Source organism: Tamandua tetradactyla, chromosome 8 (assembly GCF_023851605.1).
Source record: "Tamandua tetradactyla isolate mTamTet1 chromosome 8, mTamTet1.pri, whole genome shotgun sequence".
Taxonomy (NCBI): Eukaryota; Metazoa; Chordata; class Mammalia; order Pilosa; family Myrmecophagidae; genus Tamandua; species Tamandua tetradactyla.
Window position 1 is genome coordinate 17,844,400 of NC_135334.1, and position 21,387 is coordinate 17,865,786.

At 38.5% G+C, this 21,387-nt stretch overlaps 1 protein-coding gene across 9 annotated transcripts in view; it reads right to left on the reverse strand.

The window, feature by feature from the left end:
* The window catches only part of JHY (junctional cadherin complex regulator), an 89,694-nt gene that overhangs the window by 29,387 nt on the left and 38,920 nt on the right, over positions 1-21,387 (reverse strand). For all 9 annotated transcript variants that reach the window (XR_013156504.1, XM_077112633.1, XM_077112631.1 and 6 more), the window contains 2 exons: positions 18,557-19,218; positions 10,756-11,050 (listed from right to left, as the gene is read on the reverse strand). Coding sequence is in view for 8 of the 9 variants with exons in the window: in XM_077112633.1 (XP_076968748.1) it covers positions 10,756-11,050; positions 18,557-19,218 (957 nt within the window). In the remaining variant the exon portion in view is untranslated. The remainder of the gene's footprint in view (positions 1-10,755; positions 11,051-18,556; positions 19,219-21,387) is intronic.

The window sequence follows — 21,387 nt, forward strand, 5'->3', positions numbered from 1 at the left end:
CACTAGCTATCTGGGGATAAATGAAAATGAGAATAACTTATCAGAACTTACAGAATGCGGCAAAGGCTGTGCTGAGAGGGAAATTTATTGCTCTAAATGCCTATATTAAAAAACAAGAAAAAGCAAAAATCAAGGACTTAACAGCACACCTGGAAGAACTCGAGAAAGGACAGCAATCTAATCCTGAATCAAATAGAAGAAGAGAAATAACAAAGATTAAAGTAGAGATAAATGAATGGGAGAACAAAAGAACAGTAAAAAGAATCAATAAAACCAAAAGTTGGTTCTTTGAGAAAATCAATAGAATTGATGGGCCACTAGCAGGGCTGACAAAGAAAAAAAGAGAGAGGATGCAAATAAAATCAGAAATGAGATGGGATGCATTACCACAGATCCTGAACAAATAAAAGAAATCATAAGAGGATACTATGAACATCTATATGCCAACAAACTAGATAACTCAGATGAAATGGACAGATTCCTAGAGACACACAAACAAGATACACTGGCTCAGGAAGAAACAGAAGATCTCAACAAACCAATCACAAGTAAAGAGATTCAAGCAGTCATCAAAATTTCTCCTGCAAAGAAAAGCCCAGGGCCAGATGGCTTCAAAGGGGGAATTTTATCAAATATTCCAAAAACAACTAACAACCAATCCTGCTCAAACTTTTCAAAACAAATGAGGAAAAAGGAACTCTACCTAACTCATTTTATGAAGCTAATATTTTAATACCAATGCTGAGTAAAGATGCTAAAAGAAAGGAAAACTACAGGCCAGTCTCCTTAATGAATATAGATGCAAAAATTCTCAGTAAAATATTAGCAAACTGAATCCAACAACACATTAAAAGAATTATATACCATGACCAAGCGGGCTTTATTTCAGGAATGCAAGGTTGGTTCAACTGAAGAAAATCAATTAATGTAATACAACACATTAACAAATCGAAGGGAAAAAATCACATGATCATCGCAACTGATGCTGAAAAAGCATTCGACAAAATTCAGCATTCTTTTCTGATAAAAACACCCCAAAAGACGGGAATCAACTGTAACTACCTCAATACAATAAAGGGAATATATGAAAAACTGATAGCCAGCATCGTACTCAATGGAGAGAGACTGAAAGCTTTCTCCCTAAGATCAGGAACAAGACAAGGATGCTCACTGTCACCAATATTATCCAACATTGTGCTAGAAGTTCTAGCTAGAGCAATCAGGCAGGACAAAGAAATAAAAGGCATCCAAATTGGAAAGGAAGAAGTAAAACTTTGATTATATGCAGATATGATACTACACTTGACAGATAGTATAGCAAATACTATACTATTTGAGCTAATACAGCAAAGTTACTTGAGCTAATAAACAAATTCAGCAAGGTGGTGGGACTATAAAATTATTGTGCAAAAATCTATACATAAGCAATGACCTAGCTGAGGAGTCAGTTAAGGAAAAAATTCCATTCAAAATAGCATGTAAAAGAATCCAGTACTTAGGAATGAATTTAACTAGGGACAGAAAGGATGTGTACAGAGAAAACTACATAACATTGCTAAGAGAAATCAAAGGAGATCTAAATAGGTGGAAAGACATTCCCTGCTCATGGACAGGAAGGCTAAATATAGTTAAGATGTCAATTCTCTCCAAATTGATCTACAGATTCAACACCGTACCACTCAAAATTCCAACAACCTACTTTGAAGATTTGGAAAAGCTAACTACCAAATTCAACCGGAAGGCAAAGAGACCCTGAATAGCTAAAAGCACCTTAAAAAAGAACAAAATGGGAGGATTAATACTCCCTGACTTTAAAACCTATTATAAAGCCAAAGTGGTCAAAACAGCATGGTACTGTCACAAAGACAGAATATTGACCAATGGAATTGAATTGAGAGTGCAGAAATAGACCACCAAATCTGCGGTCAATTGATTTTTGACAAGGACCCCAAATCCTATGACCTGCGACAAAATAGTCTTTTCAATAATTGGGCATGGAAGAACTGGATATCAATAGCCAAGAGAATGAAAAAGGACCTCTATTTGACACCCTACAGAAAAATTAACTCAAAGTTGTTCAAACACCTAAATATAAGGACTAGTACCATAAAGCTTCTACAAGAAAATGTAGGGAAACATCTTCAAGACCTAGTAATAGGAGATAGCTTCCTAAACTTTACAGCCAAAGCACAAGTAACAAAAGAAAAAATAGATAAATGGGGACTCCTGAAAATCAAATGCTTCTGCACCTCAAAAGACTTTGTCAAAAGGTGAGAGGCAGCCAACTCAATGAGAGAAAATATTTGGAAATCACATTTCGGACAAAGGTTTGATTTCCTGTATATACAAAGAAATCAACAACTCAACGACAAAAGAACAAACAACCCAATTATAAAATGGGTTAAAGATATGAATAGGCATTTTTCTGAAGAGCAAATACAGATGGCTCAAAAGCACATGAAGAGATGCTCATTTTCATTGGCTATAAGGGAAATGCAGATCAAGACTAAATGAGATACCACCTTACTCCTATAAGAATGACTGCTATTAAACAGGAAACTATAAATGTTGGAGAGGATGTGGAGAAACTGGGACACTTATGCACTGCTGGTGGGAATGTATAATGGTGCAGCCACTATAGAAGACTGTTCGGCAGTTCCTTAGGAAGCTAAATATGGAGTTGCCCTACGACCCAGCAATAGCACTACTTAGTACATACCCGGAAGAGCTGAAAAAAACCACACAAACAGACATTTGCACACCGATGTTCACAAGCATTATTCACAATCGCCAAAAGATAGAAACAAACCAAATGCCCAACAACAGACGAGTGGATCAATAAAATGTGTTATATACATACATACGATGGAATATTATGCAGCAGTTAAGACAAATTGACGTCCTGAAGCACATGACAAGATGGATGAGCCTTGAGGACATAATGCTGAGTGAAATTAGCCAGATACAAAAGGATAGATACTGTGTGATTCACTTTTATGACCAGCATAAAGGTACAATCAGAGGCTTATAATACAGAATATAGGGGACTAAGAGATACATAGAAGTTAGATATGGGTGAACCATTAGCTAATGAGGCTGAACTCCAATCTAAGGGAATAGATAGGAGTGAAGGTGGCTCTCTAGTGGGTCTGTAAGTAATATTACCATTTTGAAGATGAACAAGATAGAAAGGGGTTGTATAGACCTACGTGTCCTACTGATTAACAGTAGACATATGAATTAGTTCTTGCAAGAATTACTTCAAAGATATGATTCTTGTACAAAGAGTATTTAAGTTCAGGGTACAGGGGGAAAACTGCTATTGCATACTATGAGCTATGTTCAAAATGAAACCATCAGCACTACCACAGCAACAGCAGAGGTAAATAATGGGGGGAGGGACAAGAGTTAAGAGGAGGTTTAGATTTCCTATTTGGCGAGGGTGTGTTTATTGGTTTGCTTCTCTTGGGAACAAGGAAATTATCTAAAATTGAGAATGTTGATGAACTGTGGTCTCTGGGCCCTCCATATAATGCCTGATGAATGCAGATGGCCGAAGGATGAACTGACAGAGAAGTAGATTGGCGCACGATGTTGTAATACTTATGAACAAAGGTTGTGCTGCTACAAAAAGGAACAAAGTCGTGAGGCATGCAACGATGTGAATGAACATGTGGGACATTTGGTGAGACAAAATTAGCCAGAAATAAAAAAGCAAGAATGGTATGGTCACCTTTAGAAAATGCTTATAAGAAAAGAGGGGCCTAGATTGTAAGCTTTTAGAGCAGACACAATAAGTCCAGAGTGGTGATTATTATTTCTTGATTTTGAGAGGCTGTTTTATATATAACCTGATATTTCGAGATAAGAATGAAGTCGAACAGGTTGGGGTTAAAGTAATTAAGAACATAGGGGTAAGGAAGACAGTGTCTGTATTTTAGAACCACACATATTCTTTGAGACCATTGGAAGAAAGGTTTATTTGGTCTGGAGCTGAAATTTTCTGTAGTGTATAATCTAAATTCAACCTGTCTGAATAGCCCATTTAAACAATCGAAACACAGGGAGCCAGAACAAGAAAGAGGTCCTTTAATCCTGTATAGATTATTGTAATGCCTGGATACATCTAGAGTATATTAAGCAGATAATTAAAAAGTATAGTCAAAGTTCCCTGAGGGATGGGGAACTATTAAACATTACATAAAGAATGTGGAACTATTAAACATTACCATCAGGGAATCTCCTGGGAAGTGTGCAGAGGAACGAAAGAAGGGAAAGATGCATGAATGCAGGTTCACCATTCATTCAACTCCTCTTCATTGACTGCCTATTATATGCTGGGTGATTGCCTTGAGGAATTTATAATCTGAGCAGGGAGAAAGATGAATATGAGTTATCCATTTGAAAGGAGAGAACAGCCTACGCAAAGGCTGTGAAAATAGACAAGGCACGGTTTAGGGAACTGCCTATAGGTTCAAAGGACCCTGGCAAAAGAGTGGAAAGGAAAGGAAAAATGTCTAAAATAACCGCAGAAGGTAGACTGGTTCCAAAGGATAAAGAGTCTGGTTAGCAGGCTGGGGTGGGGGTGTAATAGGGTGTGCCTAGAGCCCTTTAAGTTCCTTCCCTTCTTTCCCAAATGTCAATGTAGACATCTCCTAAGCTAAGGGCTTATTTATTTAGTGAAGTGCTTTCACTCCACTCATTTGAGATTTTAAGCATCTTAGCACATGGTAGTTTAGCTCAAATGATCTTGATTGGCTCTTAGTGCTGCAATTTTGTTTGATCTCTGTCTCTCCGTTGAAAGCCTTTTTTTTTTAAAAATAGCTTTATTGAGGTATAATTCCCATACTATGAAATTCACCCATTTGAAGTGTACAATTCTATATTTTTTTGGGTACTCACTGTAACGTAAACAACGCTACAATCCAACTTTAGGATATTTAGGATATTTTCATCACCTCAAAAAGAAACGCCATATCCACTAGCAGTCACTCTCCATTTTCCCTCCTCCCCTAGCTCTAGGTAATCACTAATCTACTTTCTGTCTCTTCAGAAGTCTTCTATAGTAAAATAATCCCCAGAACTTACTGTGATTTACCCTTTTTGGCTGTCACAAGACAAAAAGGTCACATATTGTACAATGCCAAAAAAAAAAAAAAAAATTAATTCAGTAATGATGGTGCCATTAAATCTCCAAACAGAGGGGGAACAAACTGGAAAACACAGACATCGTTCTCAAATCCCTGCCAGAATTTGCTGCTAGAGTCTTTGCCTAAGAAATGCATGGGTTGACATCAAATGACCCTATGTGTATCATCTATTGCTGAGACCAAACCTGCCCCTAAGTGATGTTCACAGTTGTTCACTTTATCAGGGGATAGTACAGGGCTAATAATCACAACTCTGCTCAAGCCAAGGAAGTGATTTTTGTTGTAGACTTGGGACTAAGTGTGCCTTGGTGGAAAAGTGACATTGACTGTTCCATGAGGACTTGTTTCAACTCTAAGGAGCTGTGCCCTGCTGCGAGGGACACTGCAGTGCTATTCTCTGGAACATACCTCAGATGCGCTAGTGTGAGAAAGTTACTGAAAAACAGGACAGGAAACAATGCCTTAAATACTAGGTAACAGCAAGTGGAGGAAATTTGCTCTGCAGTTGTTAAATTTAATCCCACTAAACCTCTTCTTAGAAGCAGTCAAGCATCAATGCCCAGATTGCCTGTGACGACAAACACATGAGTTAATTACTTCGACTCAACACGGTCTGCTGTCAGAGAACTCCTTAGGCAGTTATTTTGTTGTGGGTTGTGACAGATATTTTTAGAGGGCCCATCGCCCCTTGTGCTATGTTAACCTATAGCTGTCTGACATCTAGATCTAATGGCAAGGACAATGGCTTGTGTTCACAGCTCAGTCACAACGCGGCTGCCAGAAGAAGAGGAACGGTGCGCGGGCCTATTATTTTTACAAATCCTCAAACTTTCAACGTGGTTCAGTTGGATTCCCTTGGAAACCATGAGATTTGATGTGACTAACAAATGGGCATGGCCTGGATAACAATTCCCTCTGTCTGGGGCCCCGGCTGCCTGCTGGCCTGTACAAATAGCTCGGTTCTAAATCATTTTAGCTTCTGCAATAGCTTAAAGGACAAAGAGTGCTTCAGTGTATTTGTCAGATGTGGGTTGAAGGTACTGGATTGAGAGAATGGATACGTAGGGACTGTGGCATTCTTGGCAGAAAGCAGGAAGGGAGGGATTTTCCAAGTCAGAAAGAGAGATTGGGAAGCAGGAATGGGAAGTTCTCTTTCTTCCTCTTCTCACCTGTCCCAGGCTTTGGATTTGTGGTGCTACACACTGGAATTGAGGTCCTTCCCTCTATCTTTCCTCAGTAAACTACGATTTCAAAGGGATTTACTAACAGGAGGAGGAAGGAGAAGGGAACTAGCATATATTTGATGTTTATTCTTTCCTAGGGCCTAATCTGAGCTTCTCCTACATTATTTCATTTAACTATCATACCAAATCTACAAAAAAAGAAAAAAGAGAGAGAGAGAGAAAAATTCAGATTGTGCATGTGAGGAAATAGGGGCTCTGGTGAATTAATAAACTGGCCCAAGTCCCAGAGATATTACGAGAACTCGGGAATGAATGAGCTTATGACTTCCACTAACCCTGCCAACCAAGAATTTAGTCTAAAAGCCTGCATTTTCGGCAGCAATCCATGGTTGGCAAGACTCCCTAACCGAGAAAGTTCCCTCCTGAAGTAGGATGTTTGAGCTATTTATTTTCAGGCCCTGGAAACCCATAAGCTCCAGAGGCAAAAGGCTGTTGAGAATACGTTAGCTTCGAGGCTCTAAATATATTTCCCTATAGAAATAGTACATACGGTGATTGGCTTCCTTGTTTTGCCTATAAAATCTATTTTGAGCTGAAGTACTTGGAAAGAGGACCAGCAGCACCTTAGAACCCCCCTCCCACAGAATGATACTCCCATGGAAGAAGAGGTCACCTGAGACTCCAGAAACACATTTTCCTTATTTCCAGTGGAACTAGGGGTTCTCTCCCCCTGAGCCACTAGTTGCAGTTTCTTCAGGCTGGACAGGGATCAGGGACCTCAAAGAATGGAGGATCTGAGGAAGGAGGGTCAGAATGAGGAGTTCAAAGACTTCAGGTGGGGGTGTGTGGAGGAATGAAGGCAAGGATTCTAGGTTGTGAGTGAGCTAGAGGCACCCAGAGGGGGGATTCCAAGGTGGGGAGCTATAAGAGTGTGGATGAGAGGCTTGCACCCCTCAATCTCTTAGGTCATAACTTAGCCCCAAGCTGGTTATCCCTTCCTTGTCTTTAACATGGCCTACTGTCTATTCCATTCCAGCTTTCCCCCCTTCTCTTCAAGGCCATCTTTTTCTTTTTCTCTGAGCCCCATGGGAGCAGTCCACTGACTACATAATCCCCTAACTTCTTGGTACATCTTGCATCTGCCCTGCACACTCATGTAGCCAGAGTGATCTCTCTAAAATATTAATCTAACCACGCTTAAAATTCTTCAATGGTTCCTCCTGGTGTAAAGAGTAAAGTCCTTTTTCTTAGAAGGATAGCCATAACCCTCTAAGGCTTGGCCCCTGTGATGCTTAGGTTCTGGTGTCAACTTGGCCAAATTATGATACCCAGTCGTCTGGTCAGGTAAGCACTGGCCTGACTGTTACTGCAAAGATGGCTGTATAAACCGGAAGGCTGTTGTATTAAGTCAGTAGTCAGAGGATTGCATCTGTGGATGACTGCACCTGTGGTCAACAAAGGGCGGCCTCCTTCAAAGAGATATTCCAATCAGTTGGAGGCTTTTAAGGAAGAAGGGAGACTCTTTCACTGCTTCTTTGGCCAGCAAGCCTCTCCTGTGGAGTTCGTCTAGACCCTTCATCAGAGCTGCCAGCTTCACAGCTGCCCTACAGATTCTGGATTCTTCCATTCCCATGGTGTGGAAGACACCTTTATAAAATCTCCTATTTACAGATATCTCCTGTTGGTTCTGTTTCTCTAGAGAACCCTAATACAGCTCCTATCTATCTCTCTATCTCTACCTCTCAACACTCTGCGGTTCTCTGTTCAGTTATGGCAACACTGACCAGTTATTTCATGCTTCCAAACATTTATTCATGCTGGCTCCCTGTCTGAAATGCCCTTTCATCTTTCTTCTGCTAACTCTCAATTATCCTTTAAACTCAATTCAGATTTCATCTTCTGAAGCTTTGCATGAGCCCCAGGTTGAGTTACAAATATGTAACTCAGGACATACATATCCTCCTTTGCGCTTTTCTACACAGCCTGCACATTCCTCTTTTTTTTTTTTTAGCTTATGACATTGTACAGATGCCATTTAATCATAAATGTCTCCTGGGGAAGGATCATGGCTCATCCATTTTTGCAGCCTAGCACCTACCACAGTTTCCTAGTGGGAATTCAAAAAATATATGTTGAATTGAGCCAAGGAATGATCTGCTTAGTTCCCTAGTGCTGTCTGATAGTGGATGTCTGGATTCGGGTACTCATGTCCTCATCTATGGGATCTGCTGATGGTTCATAGTTCCTCCCCAAGAACTGCCCTCAGCCAAATGGAGCCAGTATCCAAAGGCTGGACAAACAAAAGCCAGGGTCCCTTGCCTTTCTAGGGCCATCGCAACTTCAGAATCCCCATCGGACTGGCTGAGCCTTCTCTTGCAACTGCATTACAATTCATCTTTTTCCCTTGACTGAGTCCTGCTTCTCTCCCTGTTGCAGTGGACACTCCTCAATAAACCTGCACATAAATCTCCTTTTCAGAATATGTTCCTGGGAAACCCAGCTGATCACAGGGTTACTGTTTCTACTCGGGTCTTCCCCTGCTACACTGCCAAAACACAATGTAGTTTCCAGCTTTTTCCTTACTATACAACACTAGAAGCAAGTGATCTTTCCCAAGGGCTTTTATTGGTTGTAACAATGGAGAAATGCACAGGACAAAATATAGCTTGTTCCTATACTGCTTTATCTCTTCCCTTAAAACCTTCCATGTGGAAGAAAATACCTCTCTGAGAAGGTAAAGCCTGTTGGGTGATGATAAAAGGTAACATTTACAATATGCCAGGCATATTGGGAGATTCCTAAAGATGAAATTCTTCTGGGGTAGCCAACAGAAGCTAGAAGCTGAGCGGCAATACCGGCCAAAGAAGGTATCACTTGCATTAGAGAAACAGAAATGGGATATCCTCATGAGGAATCCATGAACGTGCTCATGAGAACTAGCAAACTGGGTATCCACACAAAAAGGACCTTAGTACTTGGTTGTTAGAACTAGCCATGCAGAACTTCCCTTTTCCTTCACGACTTCTGGGGCCTGACCAGAAACAGCAACTAACATGTGCAAGAGGAGGAAAATAAGGGAAGGAGAAGAACTGCCCCCACCGCCCGCCCCATTCTTCTCCTTCCCCACTATGGCCTCTAGACTTGGGTTAGGATCTAAGAAGTTTTAAATCAAATGAGATGGTAAAGTTTTGAAATTCAACTGGGATGGATTCTTTGAATCCTCAGATTAACAGGAGAGTTTAGGGATATACTTGGATATTGTTTACCCCTCCCCCCTCCAATTAAGCTATTTTATTATTATAGCCCCATGGAGTCCAGTTTCTTCAATAAACTGGCTACATTTGTGCTTCTCCATGTGCAAGGAGTGTTATGGGATCAGAGAAAGAATATGGTGGCGTGGACACAGGCTTCAGAGTCAGACTCAGAAAAGTATTCTCCCCAACCCTGCACTTGACAGCTGTGTGACTTTGAAAATATACATTTCTCTGCACCTGCATAACAGAAGTAATGATCATCTCAACAAGTTGTTGCAAAAGTAAGATTTGATAGTATATGACAGCCAGTTTTGTAAACTGCACTGTCTAAAAAGTCATAATAAGTTTTATGATGTTCACAGTAACGTTATATGTGTGGAAAAACTGGGAAAAATGGGAGAAAGCTTATATAAATTATAGCATATCTGTAAAAAAAGAAAAAAAGACCTTCCACTTCAGTCCCCTCCCCACCTCCAAAGCAATTTTACTTATTTAAACGTAAAGAGCCTATGGGAAAATATTTAAGTGTATAAACATGCTAGTAATGGCAGATCTTATGGTAGTCAAAGAACTTGGTAAGCTTAGCCAACATTTCACAGGAACACGGAGTCCTCGGCTATCCTGGGTATTTTATTGCAGAAGCTGAGGTGAGGTCAGAGCCAAGAAGAGTTCTTGGGGGGAGAGAGGAGGGGTGGGTGGTGGGGACGGTGGGGGAAATGCAGTGACAGCAGAGGTTTTCACTCACTCACCCCTGCTTTTTCTTCTTTTCAGATATGAGAATGTACCTGGGAAGGCCCAGTCTGGGCTAGGGCTTGGCGGAAGGTGTGGGGGGCTTCTCTGAGGAAGTGCTATGTAAGCTGGGGGCCAAAGGAGCAGTACTGCCTCCCTGCAAATGTATACCCTTCCCCAAGATGAAGTGAAAAGGAGGTGGCTGGGTATCTCTGGTGGCAACAATTTCCAGAAAGAAGGTGGGGGTGGGAGTGGAGGTGGGGAGCAATCCATGGAGCAGCAGGGTTGAGGTGAAGGAGTTCCCAGGCCACTTGGCTTGGCTGCAGCTCAGGAATGACCATCCCTGCTCCAGGGTTATAAGTAAGAGGTATGAAAAATCGAGATCCATCGGCGTTATCTGAATTAAAATATCATTTGTTAAAATGCTGCTTTTATTACCTGAATGCCACTTCTCTTCCTGTGCTTTTTCCCTTTTTCCAGTTGAAACAGATAGCCTTCAGAATTGCTACGGCTGATTTTCACGTGGTTTCTTTGGTTCCTCTCTGAACCGAGTTGGGATGCACTTTCCACCCGCGACAAGATAGGCGGCAATGGGACGCTGGCGAGGGTCCCTTCGTGGGGCTGCACCTCGGTCAGCTGCACCAATGCCTGCTGGTGCTGCTCCATTAGCTGGGTGAGCTGTGCATCTGGAGAAGCTCCAACGGCGTGGTTGTCAGAGGAAGAATGGAATTTCCTTGATGGAAAATAAATAAAAAGCACAAACCTGTTATTTAAACCTAGATATGGAAGACCTCTGGAACTAAAAGTCTTTAAGAGCTATTAGTTTGATGAATTTATCACTCCTCAGATCAAATTAATGACTATTAGCTTAATCACTTCATGTACTCACTCATTTTTTTTATCTTAAAATCCTCCTTTTTTTACTGTATGATATTCTACCTCTTATTTAGAACTTTCTTTTAGAGGATTAAAAATAGAAGAAATAATACCCAGAAATGTTGGACAAATAAACAACCATCCTTTTAAATGCATAGTTGAATTTGTAAGGAAGGCAGTGAATCTCCAAGGACCAAACCCAAAAAAGGGCCTACAACCAAAGCAGAAATTGCATAAGCTGAAATTGTGGCTTTTTTTAGTGGGTATTTTGGGTGTCGGTAACCTAGACTGGAATTTTAACATTTAACACTAGGACAGTATATGTGAGAACTTGGCCAGTGTGAGGCAGGGAGTTATAACTGGGACCCCTACATAAAGGTGATCACTCTGAAGTGTTGTCCAACTAAAGAGGTGGATTAAAAACCCAGCCACCAGCCTTGGGAAACAACAATGGGAACCAGTACATCTTGGTCTGGGCTCTGAACAGGAAAAAACTCCCATTAAATTTCTACTGGACAAGATTTGTGTTCAAATTTACAGAATCATCATGGAAATCCAATAGCAAGATATTAATATAAAAATGGTCCTGGCTGAGGGATACCTCTGCGGTATCTGTTAGAAGCAAATATAAATCATTTCTGGAGGGATACCTGTCTAAGGCCTCGGTTTCCCAGCCATGAACCAAGCCTGCCAAGGTGGCTGAGCAGAAGCTCATAATGAAAATCACAAAACATGAAGAAATCATCTACCAAGGGCGAGAGTCAGCAAACACATGCACATACACACAATAACAGTAGCTGACTTTCATGAACTTCAGTAACAAAATGTTAGATAGAAGTGATAAAGTATGTTTAAAATGATGAGAGATATCATAAAAGAAAAAAAAAACCCTGAGAAATATATACTGAAAAATACATTTTTGAAAAAAGACAAGATTTCAATCATCACCAAATAGAATTTCTAGACATGAAAAATGCCATCATTGAAATTTAAAACTTAATGGACATATTTAAGAGCATTTTGGATATGGCTGAAAAGAGAGATATAGCACTGGAAACAGATCCGAAGAAATTTCTCAGAAAGAAGTATAGAGAAAGAAAAGGTGGAAAATGAGAAACAGTTAAAGTGACACAAAGTCTAGAATAAGAGAATCTATTCTACATTATGAAATCTAGAATAAGAGGCTCAATATACATTGTTTTTTTATCGTTCCTTTTCTTTTAATTCTTTCTTTCTTTTGTGATTACTTTCATTCTCTTATGTTACAAACCCTTGTGTCGAAGGTTGACCTTCATTTGACCACGAGGAGGGAGCTCTCTGCTACGGACAAAATTCTGACCTAGAAGCAGGTCATCTGGGAATGGTTTAGCACCAGGTTCTCCATGAACGTGCGGTGCGTGATGGGTGAGGGGGTGGCTCCCTTTCCTGCCATGCCCTGTAACCTGGGACAAGGGGCTCCCCGCACCCCGCCAGGTCTCTTGGGGTGCCTCGCTGTGCACCCACGCATGATGCATACATTTATTACGTGTTTCTGAAGGAAAAAATAGAGCAAATTTTGGAGACATAATATTCAGAGATAATGGGTGATAATGTTCCAGAATCTCAATATACATTTTATTACGTGTTTCTGAAGGAAAAAAGTAGAGCAAATTTTGGAGACATAATATTTAGAGATAATGGGTGATAATCCAGAATTGATGAAAGAGAAGAATCCTTAGATTTAGGAATCAGAGAAGATACCGAAGGAGGATTAAAAATTCCACATATAGACATATCACAGGGAAACTGCAGAACATGAAAAAACAGAAACGTCAAAACCAATGAGGGACAAAAGACAAACTAAAGACAAAAGAGACAGCACTCAGCGGGACAAAGATTTTACAAAGCAGCACAGAAGCCAGAAAACAGAAAAATAATGTTTTCAAAGAGTTGAATTATTTTACTTGACTATAATTTAAGAGCGTAAAATAAAGACATTTTCAGACAAATTTATGAGTAATATGCCCTTGCTGAAACAACATCTAAAGGTTATACTTCAGGAACAAGGAGTAGGATAGAAAAAAGAATGTGAGGCAAAAACATTAATAAACAATTGGGTACATCTAAATATTCATTTACTTTATACCACAATAATAAAAGCAATGAATAAATTTGGCGGTATAAGGTAGAACTAAAATGCTAGACAAAATAATCTGCAGAACAAGAAGGGTAACTGTATTAAAGCAATCTAATGATTTTGAACATGATCTGCATGAGGGCAGAAATAATCAATTTAATTCTGCAGTAACTAAGTGTGTAAAATTTTTAAAAAGATAGAAAGAGAAGACACATATTTCCAAGCCAATAGAGGGAAAAAGTAAAAAAGAAAATTCTACCAGTTTGATAAAAAATATATACAAGAAATTATTAGGAAGAATAGAAAAGTAGGGTGACTAAGAAGGACATATTAAACTGGTAGAAATACATTCAAATATATGAGTTCCACAATAAATATAATCAGTTTAAGCTTGCTAGTTAAAAATGAGTTCAAGAATGCATAGAAAAACAAAACCCAGCAGTCCAGGGTTCTTATTTTGCATGATGGAATGTTTTGGTAATGAATAGGGGTGATGGTAGTACAACTTTATGAACACAATTAACAGCACTGAAATATATATTTGAATATGATTAAAAGGGAAAATATTAGAACTGCATGAATGGTAACAGAATAAAAATAAAAAAGAGATAGACCTACACTATAAGGAAACAGAAAAATTTAAAGATGGTGGGAAAAAATTATTAAACCAATACCAATCAATATTAAGCTGATATAGCTCTATTAAATCAGATGACTGAGTTTAAACCAAGAAGCATTACTACAGATAGAAATAGTCATTACATTATGATTAAAAGAAGAATTCACCAACAACATACATCAATTTTAAATTTGCTTGCCTCTAATAACACAACCTTAAAATACATAAAGCTAAAATTGAGAGAATTGTGAGACAACATTGACAATTCTCAAAACTGAGAACTGCCATAGGTATAGGAATACATCAGTTTCAGTAACTGATAAATCAAACAGACAGACACACTCAGACTTTAAGAGATTTGAATGACATGTTTAACAAACCTACTCTAATGGAAATATATAGAGTGTTGTACTCAGCAACTACAGAGTACATACTCTTTTCAAATGAGGAAAGTTTGGGAAAACTGAACAAACATCAGGTCAAAAACAAAGTATCAAAAAAAGAAATCAAGTAACTGACATCACATAGACTTATCATTATACCATAATTCAATTTCATTAGAAATATAACAGTAAGAATATCTAAAATAGCCTTATATATCTTAAAATTCATAAACATATTTCCAAATAACTGATGAGTTAAAGAGGAAATCATAATGGAAATTAGAAAAAAATTACAATGAAATAATCATGAAAATACTACCTATTAAAACTTGAGGGATGGGAAGGCGCAAGGGTAGTTCAGTGGTAGAATTCTCGTCTGTCATGTGGGAGACCTGGGTTTGATTCCTGGTCCATGCATTTCTCAACAAACAAACAAACAAACAAGCAAAACAATCAACAAAAGTTCCACAAATGGTGCTGCAATGACGGGATACTCACATGGAAAAATAATGAAAAGTGAATCCGCCATATAATATACAAAAAAAAAAAAACACAACAAAAACTTGTGGGATGCATAAAAGTGTACTTAGAGGGAAATGTATATCTTTATATTTCAAAAGAAGAAAGACTTAAAAAAATAATGAGCTAAGCATTTAAATCAAGAAGTTGGGAGGATAACTCCAAAAAAGTCAACCCAAAGAATGCAAAGGAAGGAAATAAATAAAAAAGCAGAGATTGATGAGGTAGAAAATAAAAATAAAATATAGAGGTGCAACATAAGCAAAAGTTGTTTTTGAAAAGACAAATAAAATAGACAACACTTTGGCAAAAGTGATCAAGAAAAAGAGAGTGAGGAGGCACAAATGACTGTAATGGGTACTTCTGGGTTAGGACAGCAGAATAGATTCCTACCTTGAAAGGAAATTTCTGTTCCCATCATGATCTATAGCAAACGGCACACACACACACTAACCTGCAACAAAGCGTACTGCAAACAGTTGGTCACCATGTGCCATTTTACATAGTCAAAAAATAAAATGAAATTAAAAAGGGTAAGAGAAAAAGCAAATTCTAAATATGAATGAAAACAAACAGAAACAAACGAACCATACTGTATTGCAACTTGATATTTCCACCCAGAGAAAAGAAATAATTTGAGTAAGTAACTTCGGTCAGAATACTCTGATTGTAGACCTTGGGGGAATGATAGAGAGGAAAAGAGAACCGCAAAGAAATCTTGAACTTTATTTGGAATGATTTTGGTTTGGGTATTGGTATGGTAATCCTCAAAATATTACATGTGAATTATAGGACAGAGCCAATGAATAAACATTTGATATTTTGGGGAACCAGGATTTTCATGGTGGGAAAAGGAGCTACAATTATGGGTGAGGAAGAGCCCTGTGATGCAAGCTTTGTGTTATCTGTGAGAACCCATGTCTCTATAGATATGTATAGGTATAGGAATATGTGTAGGTATAGATAGAGGTATAAGTATAGGAATAGGTACAGTTATAAGTATAGGAATCAGTATAGGTGTAGGTATAAGAATAGGTATAAGCATAGGAATAGGTTTAAGTATAGGAATAAGTATAGGAATAGGTATAAATATAGGAATAGGTATAGGAGTAAGTATACGAACAGATGTAGGTATAGGTATGGGGATAGGAACAGGAAAAGGAATAGGTAGTGGTGAGATCTAGGAATAGGTGTAGGTATTTCCTAGCTCTGACTGCTGAGAAGATCTAGAAACAATGCTACACCAGGGGCAATGATCATACTAACTGCCAAATTTTGGTTTCTAAATTCTGTTCTCCACTAAAAAGAACCAGGCTCCTTGAAGAAATGGCTGCTTCCACAAGTATTAAGGGAAAGTTCAAGGTGCGCTCAGAACATATTGCTATGCCAATAAGCCAGGAAGGACCCAAAATCAGAAGGGGTTATGTCAAAAGAACACAGGAGATGGAGTGCAGGACTTCCCACTGACCAAATTCAAGACAATTAGAGCATATGCGCTAGAAAGAGGGAAACAGACTTGAACATACATTTTTAAAGAGATCCGTGAATCCATGGTGAAACTAAAGACAGACAAAGAAAAGAAGAGGAGGAAAAGCTCTTATTTCAATAGAATGCTACCTAATGAATGCAAAAGTATTGATAGAACTATAAAATCACCATTTATAATCCCTAATGTAATGAATGATTTGATTAAGGATTATCAGCAGATGCTAAAACCACTGCACAAAAAGTTGTTGAGAAACAAGATATTTATATTGTTTCAAAGACTAATTATTAATTAAACAGGAAAAATGTGCCTTTAAAATGAAGAAATGTGGTAATCACTATTTACACAGAGATCTAACATAGAATCTCCAGTATTTTGACAATCTGACATTGTGTGACTCCTGAAATGAATGATGTAAGAAAAAAAGCACAACAAATCACATAAGTAATATTTTTGCCAAAAATGTTTAACCCAAATATAATTATGAGAAAACGATTAGGTGAAGCCAGACATAGGGCATTTTATAAGAAAACTGGCCTGGATTTTTTTTAAAGGGCATTGTCATGGAAAATAGTGAAAAGTAGAGCTTGGAGGGACTTGTCTTAAAAGAAACTAAAGAGAAAAATTAAAAAGCAAATGAAATGCATGAACCTCAATTAGATCCTGGATCAGAGAAAAAGAAACCACCTAAAAAAGACATTTTTTAGGCAACTGAGAAAATTGAAATATCTACCGGTATTAGTTGATATTATTGAAGTGATGTTAGATTTCTCAGGTGTAATAATAGCATTATTGCTCTACAGTCCTTCTTCTTAGAGGATGCATGCTGAAATACTTAGGGATGAAGTATCATCATGTCTGAACTTAATTTCAAATGGCTTAGCACCATTATAATAACTGAATCAGTAGCTACAAATCTATCCACAAACAACAACAATAAAAATAAAACAAAAACATATACGATCCCAAATAATTTCACAGGAAAATTCTATTCAATCTTCAAGTAACAGATAGTTCCAAGTGTATATGAAGTATCCCAGAGGATGTAAAGAATATTCCCCCAACCTATTTTGTAGGGCCGGTGTAATCTTGATAACACATTCAAACAAGGCCAGTGGTAGGTGGGAAAATTATAGACCATTCTCACTTATGCGTGTGGATGTAAAAATCCTAAACCAAGTGTTCAATCAGGTCAGGCGAATCAGGAAAAAAGGACAAGGAGCCAGCTATCTATCACTCTTTCTTCTAGGAAGCTAATTCTGAATTTCACTAAATGCATACTCCAATACTACCAAGTCTGACTTAAATAACTCCGATCAATCCATACATACAAAACTGTCCCCCCTGCCTGGAAAGTACACCCCCTCGAAGGCTCCCATGCATACTACTTCTTCTGTATCTTCCACAGCATTTTAGCATTATATTCCGTATATACCAGATGTGTAATAATAATCACGTTTGATTGAATAACCTCAAGAAATGATCTGGAGGTGATTTTTAAAATTCATTTTTTTTTCTGATTATAGGAGTAACACATCTACATTGCAGGCTACTTGAGCTATTCATAAAACAGAATGAAGAAATTAAAAGAACCCCAATTTCTCTTGCCAGAGAAAACCACTATTGGCATTTTGGGGCATATTTTAACACTGTAGAGATCATACCCCTTATGGATAATTTTGCATCCTACTCTTTTCTTGTTATAAAGCATTTCCTCATGCTATAATTTTGAATGGGTACATGATCTCAAATACCATAATTTATTTAAACATTTACTACTATGGATTTTTAGGTCATTTCTGTTAATGATGATTTTTAAACTTGACTTTATGTATAAACACTAATGCTGATTTTTTTGTGCACAATTTTTGTCTTTAAATAAATTATTTCCTTAGGCTATGCCATCACATGTCGGAGATCATTTGTTTCCTCCAAACATTACTTGCAGCTCTTAAAATATGCTGACCATTTTTTGCTGGGTCCCTCTGTCTTTTTCCCCTCCCTCCAACTTCTAGTTTAAATACAATGGAAAGAGTACAGGAGACAAGGGAGGGGAAAGGAAGTACATCAAATGTGAACTCTTTTAGGTAGCAGGGGCAAGGGAGTTAAGAGAATTTTCCTCTCGCCCAACCACCCTCCACACCTGACTCTTTCCATCTGCCTTCTCCTTTTTGCCCAGCAGCTCCTCATTTCTCTAGAAAACCACCTGCGCGAGTCCTTTGAGGAAAGGGAATTCTTACCATAACATTTCTAAGTTCTTGTATCTTGTCTCTGTATAATTCCGTATGGGTTGTGTCTTATTTGCAGTTGGCCCATTAGCATTTATGCTATAGGCGGACTGAGAGCCTTTTTGGTCCAGGGGCACTTGTCTCTTAGAAAGTTCATTACGGTAGTTCAAGTCCATATTAGAAAGAGCATTGACATGTAGCTGTGGATATGAAAATCTTTTCTCTTCTTGCTCTTTGTGTCCTCTTTCTTTATAAACATTCGCCACTGAGTGGTATCCAATAGAGTTTTTATAGAATACATGGTCAAAAGCCTGCTTTGGTGGAGCAAATTTACTGGCGTTTACTGTGGGATTCTGGCTCCTAAGTGCACTTGAGTCTTGGAAATCACTGTTGGGAGCTTTTATCATCACGACTGGTTCTTGCCTTACCGAACTGTCAACGGGCTTGCAGTGGTCTTGTGGCTGTCTTGGCGTGTGAATCTGGTGTCCTTCGGTGACAACCAGCTTTTCAGTCACTGGAGGCTTCGGGCCATTCTGGCGTCGGCGCTGTTTCCGAAGCTTGTGCCTGGCTGGCCTCTGGGAAGGGAGCTGGCCATCGGCCGTTTCTGAAGACTGACCTCTGGGCACACTGCTTGATTTCGCATTTTCATATTGAGACCAGTGTTCCTGGTAATTCTAAAAAGATGGTTAATGAAAAATTAGATGGTTGACACATTTTACAATTTTTTTTGGGGGGGGGGTGTAGTCTGGGAATCGAATCCGGGTCTCCTGCATGGAAGGTGAGCATTCTACCACTGAACTACCCATGTACCCCAACATTTTACAGCTGAGACTTCCAGGTAGGGGACCAGGAGACTGAAAGAGATAAGAATGGGTACGGCCCTTTCCTAATTTCAGACAATTAGTGGGTGCTTGAGTAGTTCCTCCTCCAAAGTTTAGATTATAACCCTAGACAGAAATAGGAGTTCAGAATGTGCATTATACTAAGGGCAAGTAGTTGACTTAAAAACTTGTGAAGTGTTAATCACATGGGGGGGGGGGGAAGGAGGAGAAACTATCTTTAATGAACTATCTGCAAAGAAAATACAAATCTACATCAACATATGCAAGTTTACTTTAACTGGAATAAATATTACAAGAAAAAATTTAATTAGAAAGAACATCAATGATTTGTTTTACCAGCCAAGTACAAGTTGAGTAGGAAATACAATTCAGATTATCATATCTTCTTACTCATACAGGTCAGAAACTAGAAATGGCTTCTTCAATGGGAGAAACAAATTAGATCTTATTCAGAGGAACATAAAAGAATCTGTGCTGTGATAGGACATCTGCGAAATGACAAGGGTTGTTTTGCTTCTGTTCCTTAATATAGCCTGTACTTAGGCAATCAAACATCTGGGGGGAAATATTTCAATTTCAGAACAGGCTTTATGCTTTTCAAAATCCTGTAACAACAAAATGTACTCCTGGCATAATAGATACACTATGTAACTATATTGTGCTATAGCCATTTAGACAAATTTTGCAAGGAATAAAGCACTCATTATTTTGTGAAAAAACAGTCGCGTTAAGAGGCCTTTGGAAAGAATGATTAAATGCTTACTGAAAACAGTAAGATGCTTATAAGCATCAGTGTGTTATATAACCGCAATATGTTTCTTCTTTTCTGAACACACACATTAAAAATATGTACAGCCTGTATCTATGCAGTGCTACTTGGAAAAATGTAACCAGTTGCCTGGATCATTCAAGAAAAATCTTGAAGTGAAGAAATCATGGTTTTGCTCAAGTTGGTTGTTTTAACTGGCTATGAAAACACGCTCATATGATTGCAGTGAGGTCAACTTTTATTTCATTAGTCTGATAAAATGGCTAAGACTTGTCCTATGCCTGTAAAATATTAAATGGTATTCTATTTCTAATGAAATTTTATTTTTATGGTAAGGTTGAGATTGTTATATTTTAATCAGTAATATTATATAATTCAGATTTTTAAGTAAGGATGATTTTTACTTTGAAATTTAGAGGAAGCTTTCCTTGGAATTTGAGCTTTCCAGAGAAATGGCCAGATTCTGTTTAACTCCTATAAACTTAAAATTTTTACCTGTGGTGCTTTAAAATCAAAGAAACTTCCCTACCTGTCTTCAAATTAAGAAAAGGTTCTTCCTTCCATGCAGTATATTGATCTGCACGGCAGAAATGTGGGTAAAAGGTAAGACGGCCCTGCGAATGTATAGCCCCTATAGCACCCTTGCCCGTAGAGGACCCAGAAGAAGACTGTCATTCTGTAATCCACTAGGGGTGTGCATGAAGCAGCAGCTCTTTCCGTGACTGTTATCCTTGTTCACGACGTCAACAAAGTCCCCCTTTGCTGTGATCCGCACCACTAAGTGATGCTGACAGTGCCATTCTTTTCCATCTTTGTCCAGCCTTTTAATTATTCAGTCCTTTCCTCACCAGGGAAAAAAAGTGACCAGGAATTCCTCTTCTGCTTCCACCTGATTGTAATTTTCCCAGTTCTCTCTCCTCATTCCCATGAAGAGTGTGTGTGTGTGTGTGTGTGTGTGTGTGTGTGAGAGAGAGAGAGAGAGAGAGAGATTATCAGAAATTTCCTTTCTAGGGTACCAGATCCAAAATTTTGGGTTACCACCACTTGATTTTAATCATGTTATGATTACCTGTTGCTGTCAACAGTTCAGATGACAACAGTTCTCTTCAGAGGGTGCTTTGTCAACAAGGCATTATCATTTTATGAAACTTCAATTGTCTCAAGTGTTATAAATCCTCTATTCACGTAAATATAAGTGCCAGAGATGGCCTTTCAGTCCCCAGAAAGGAAGA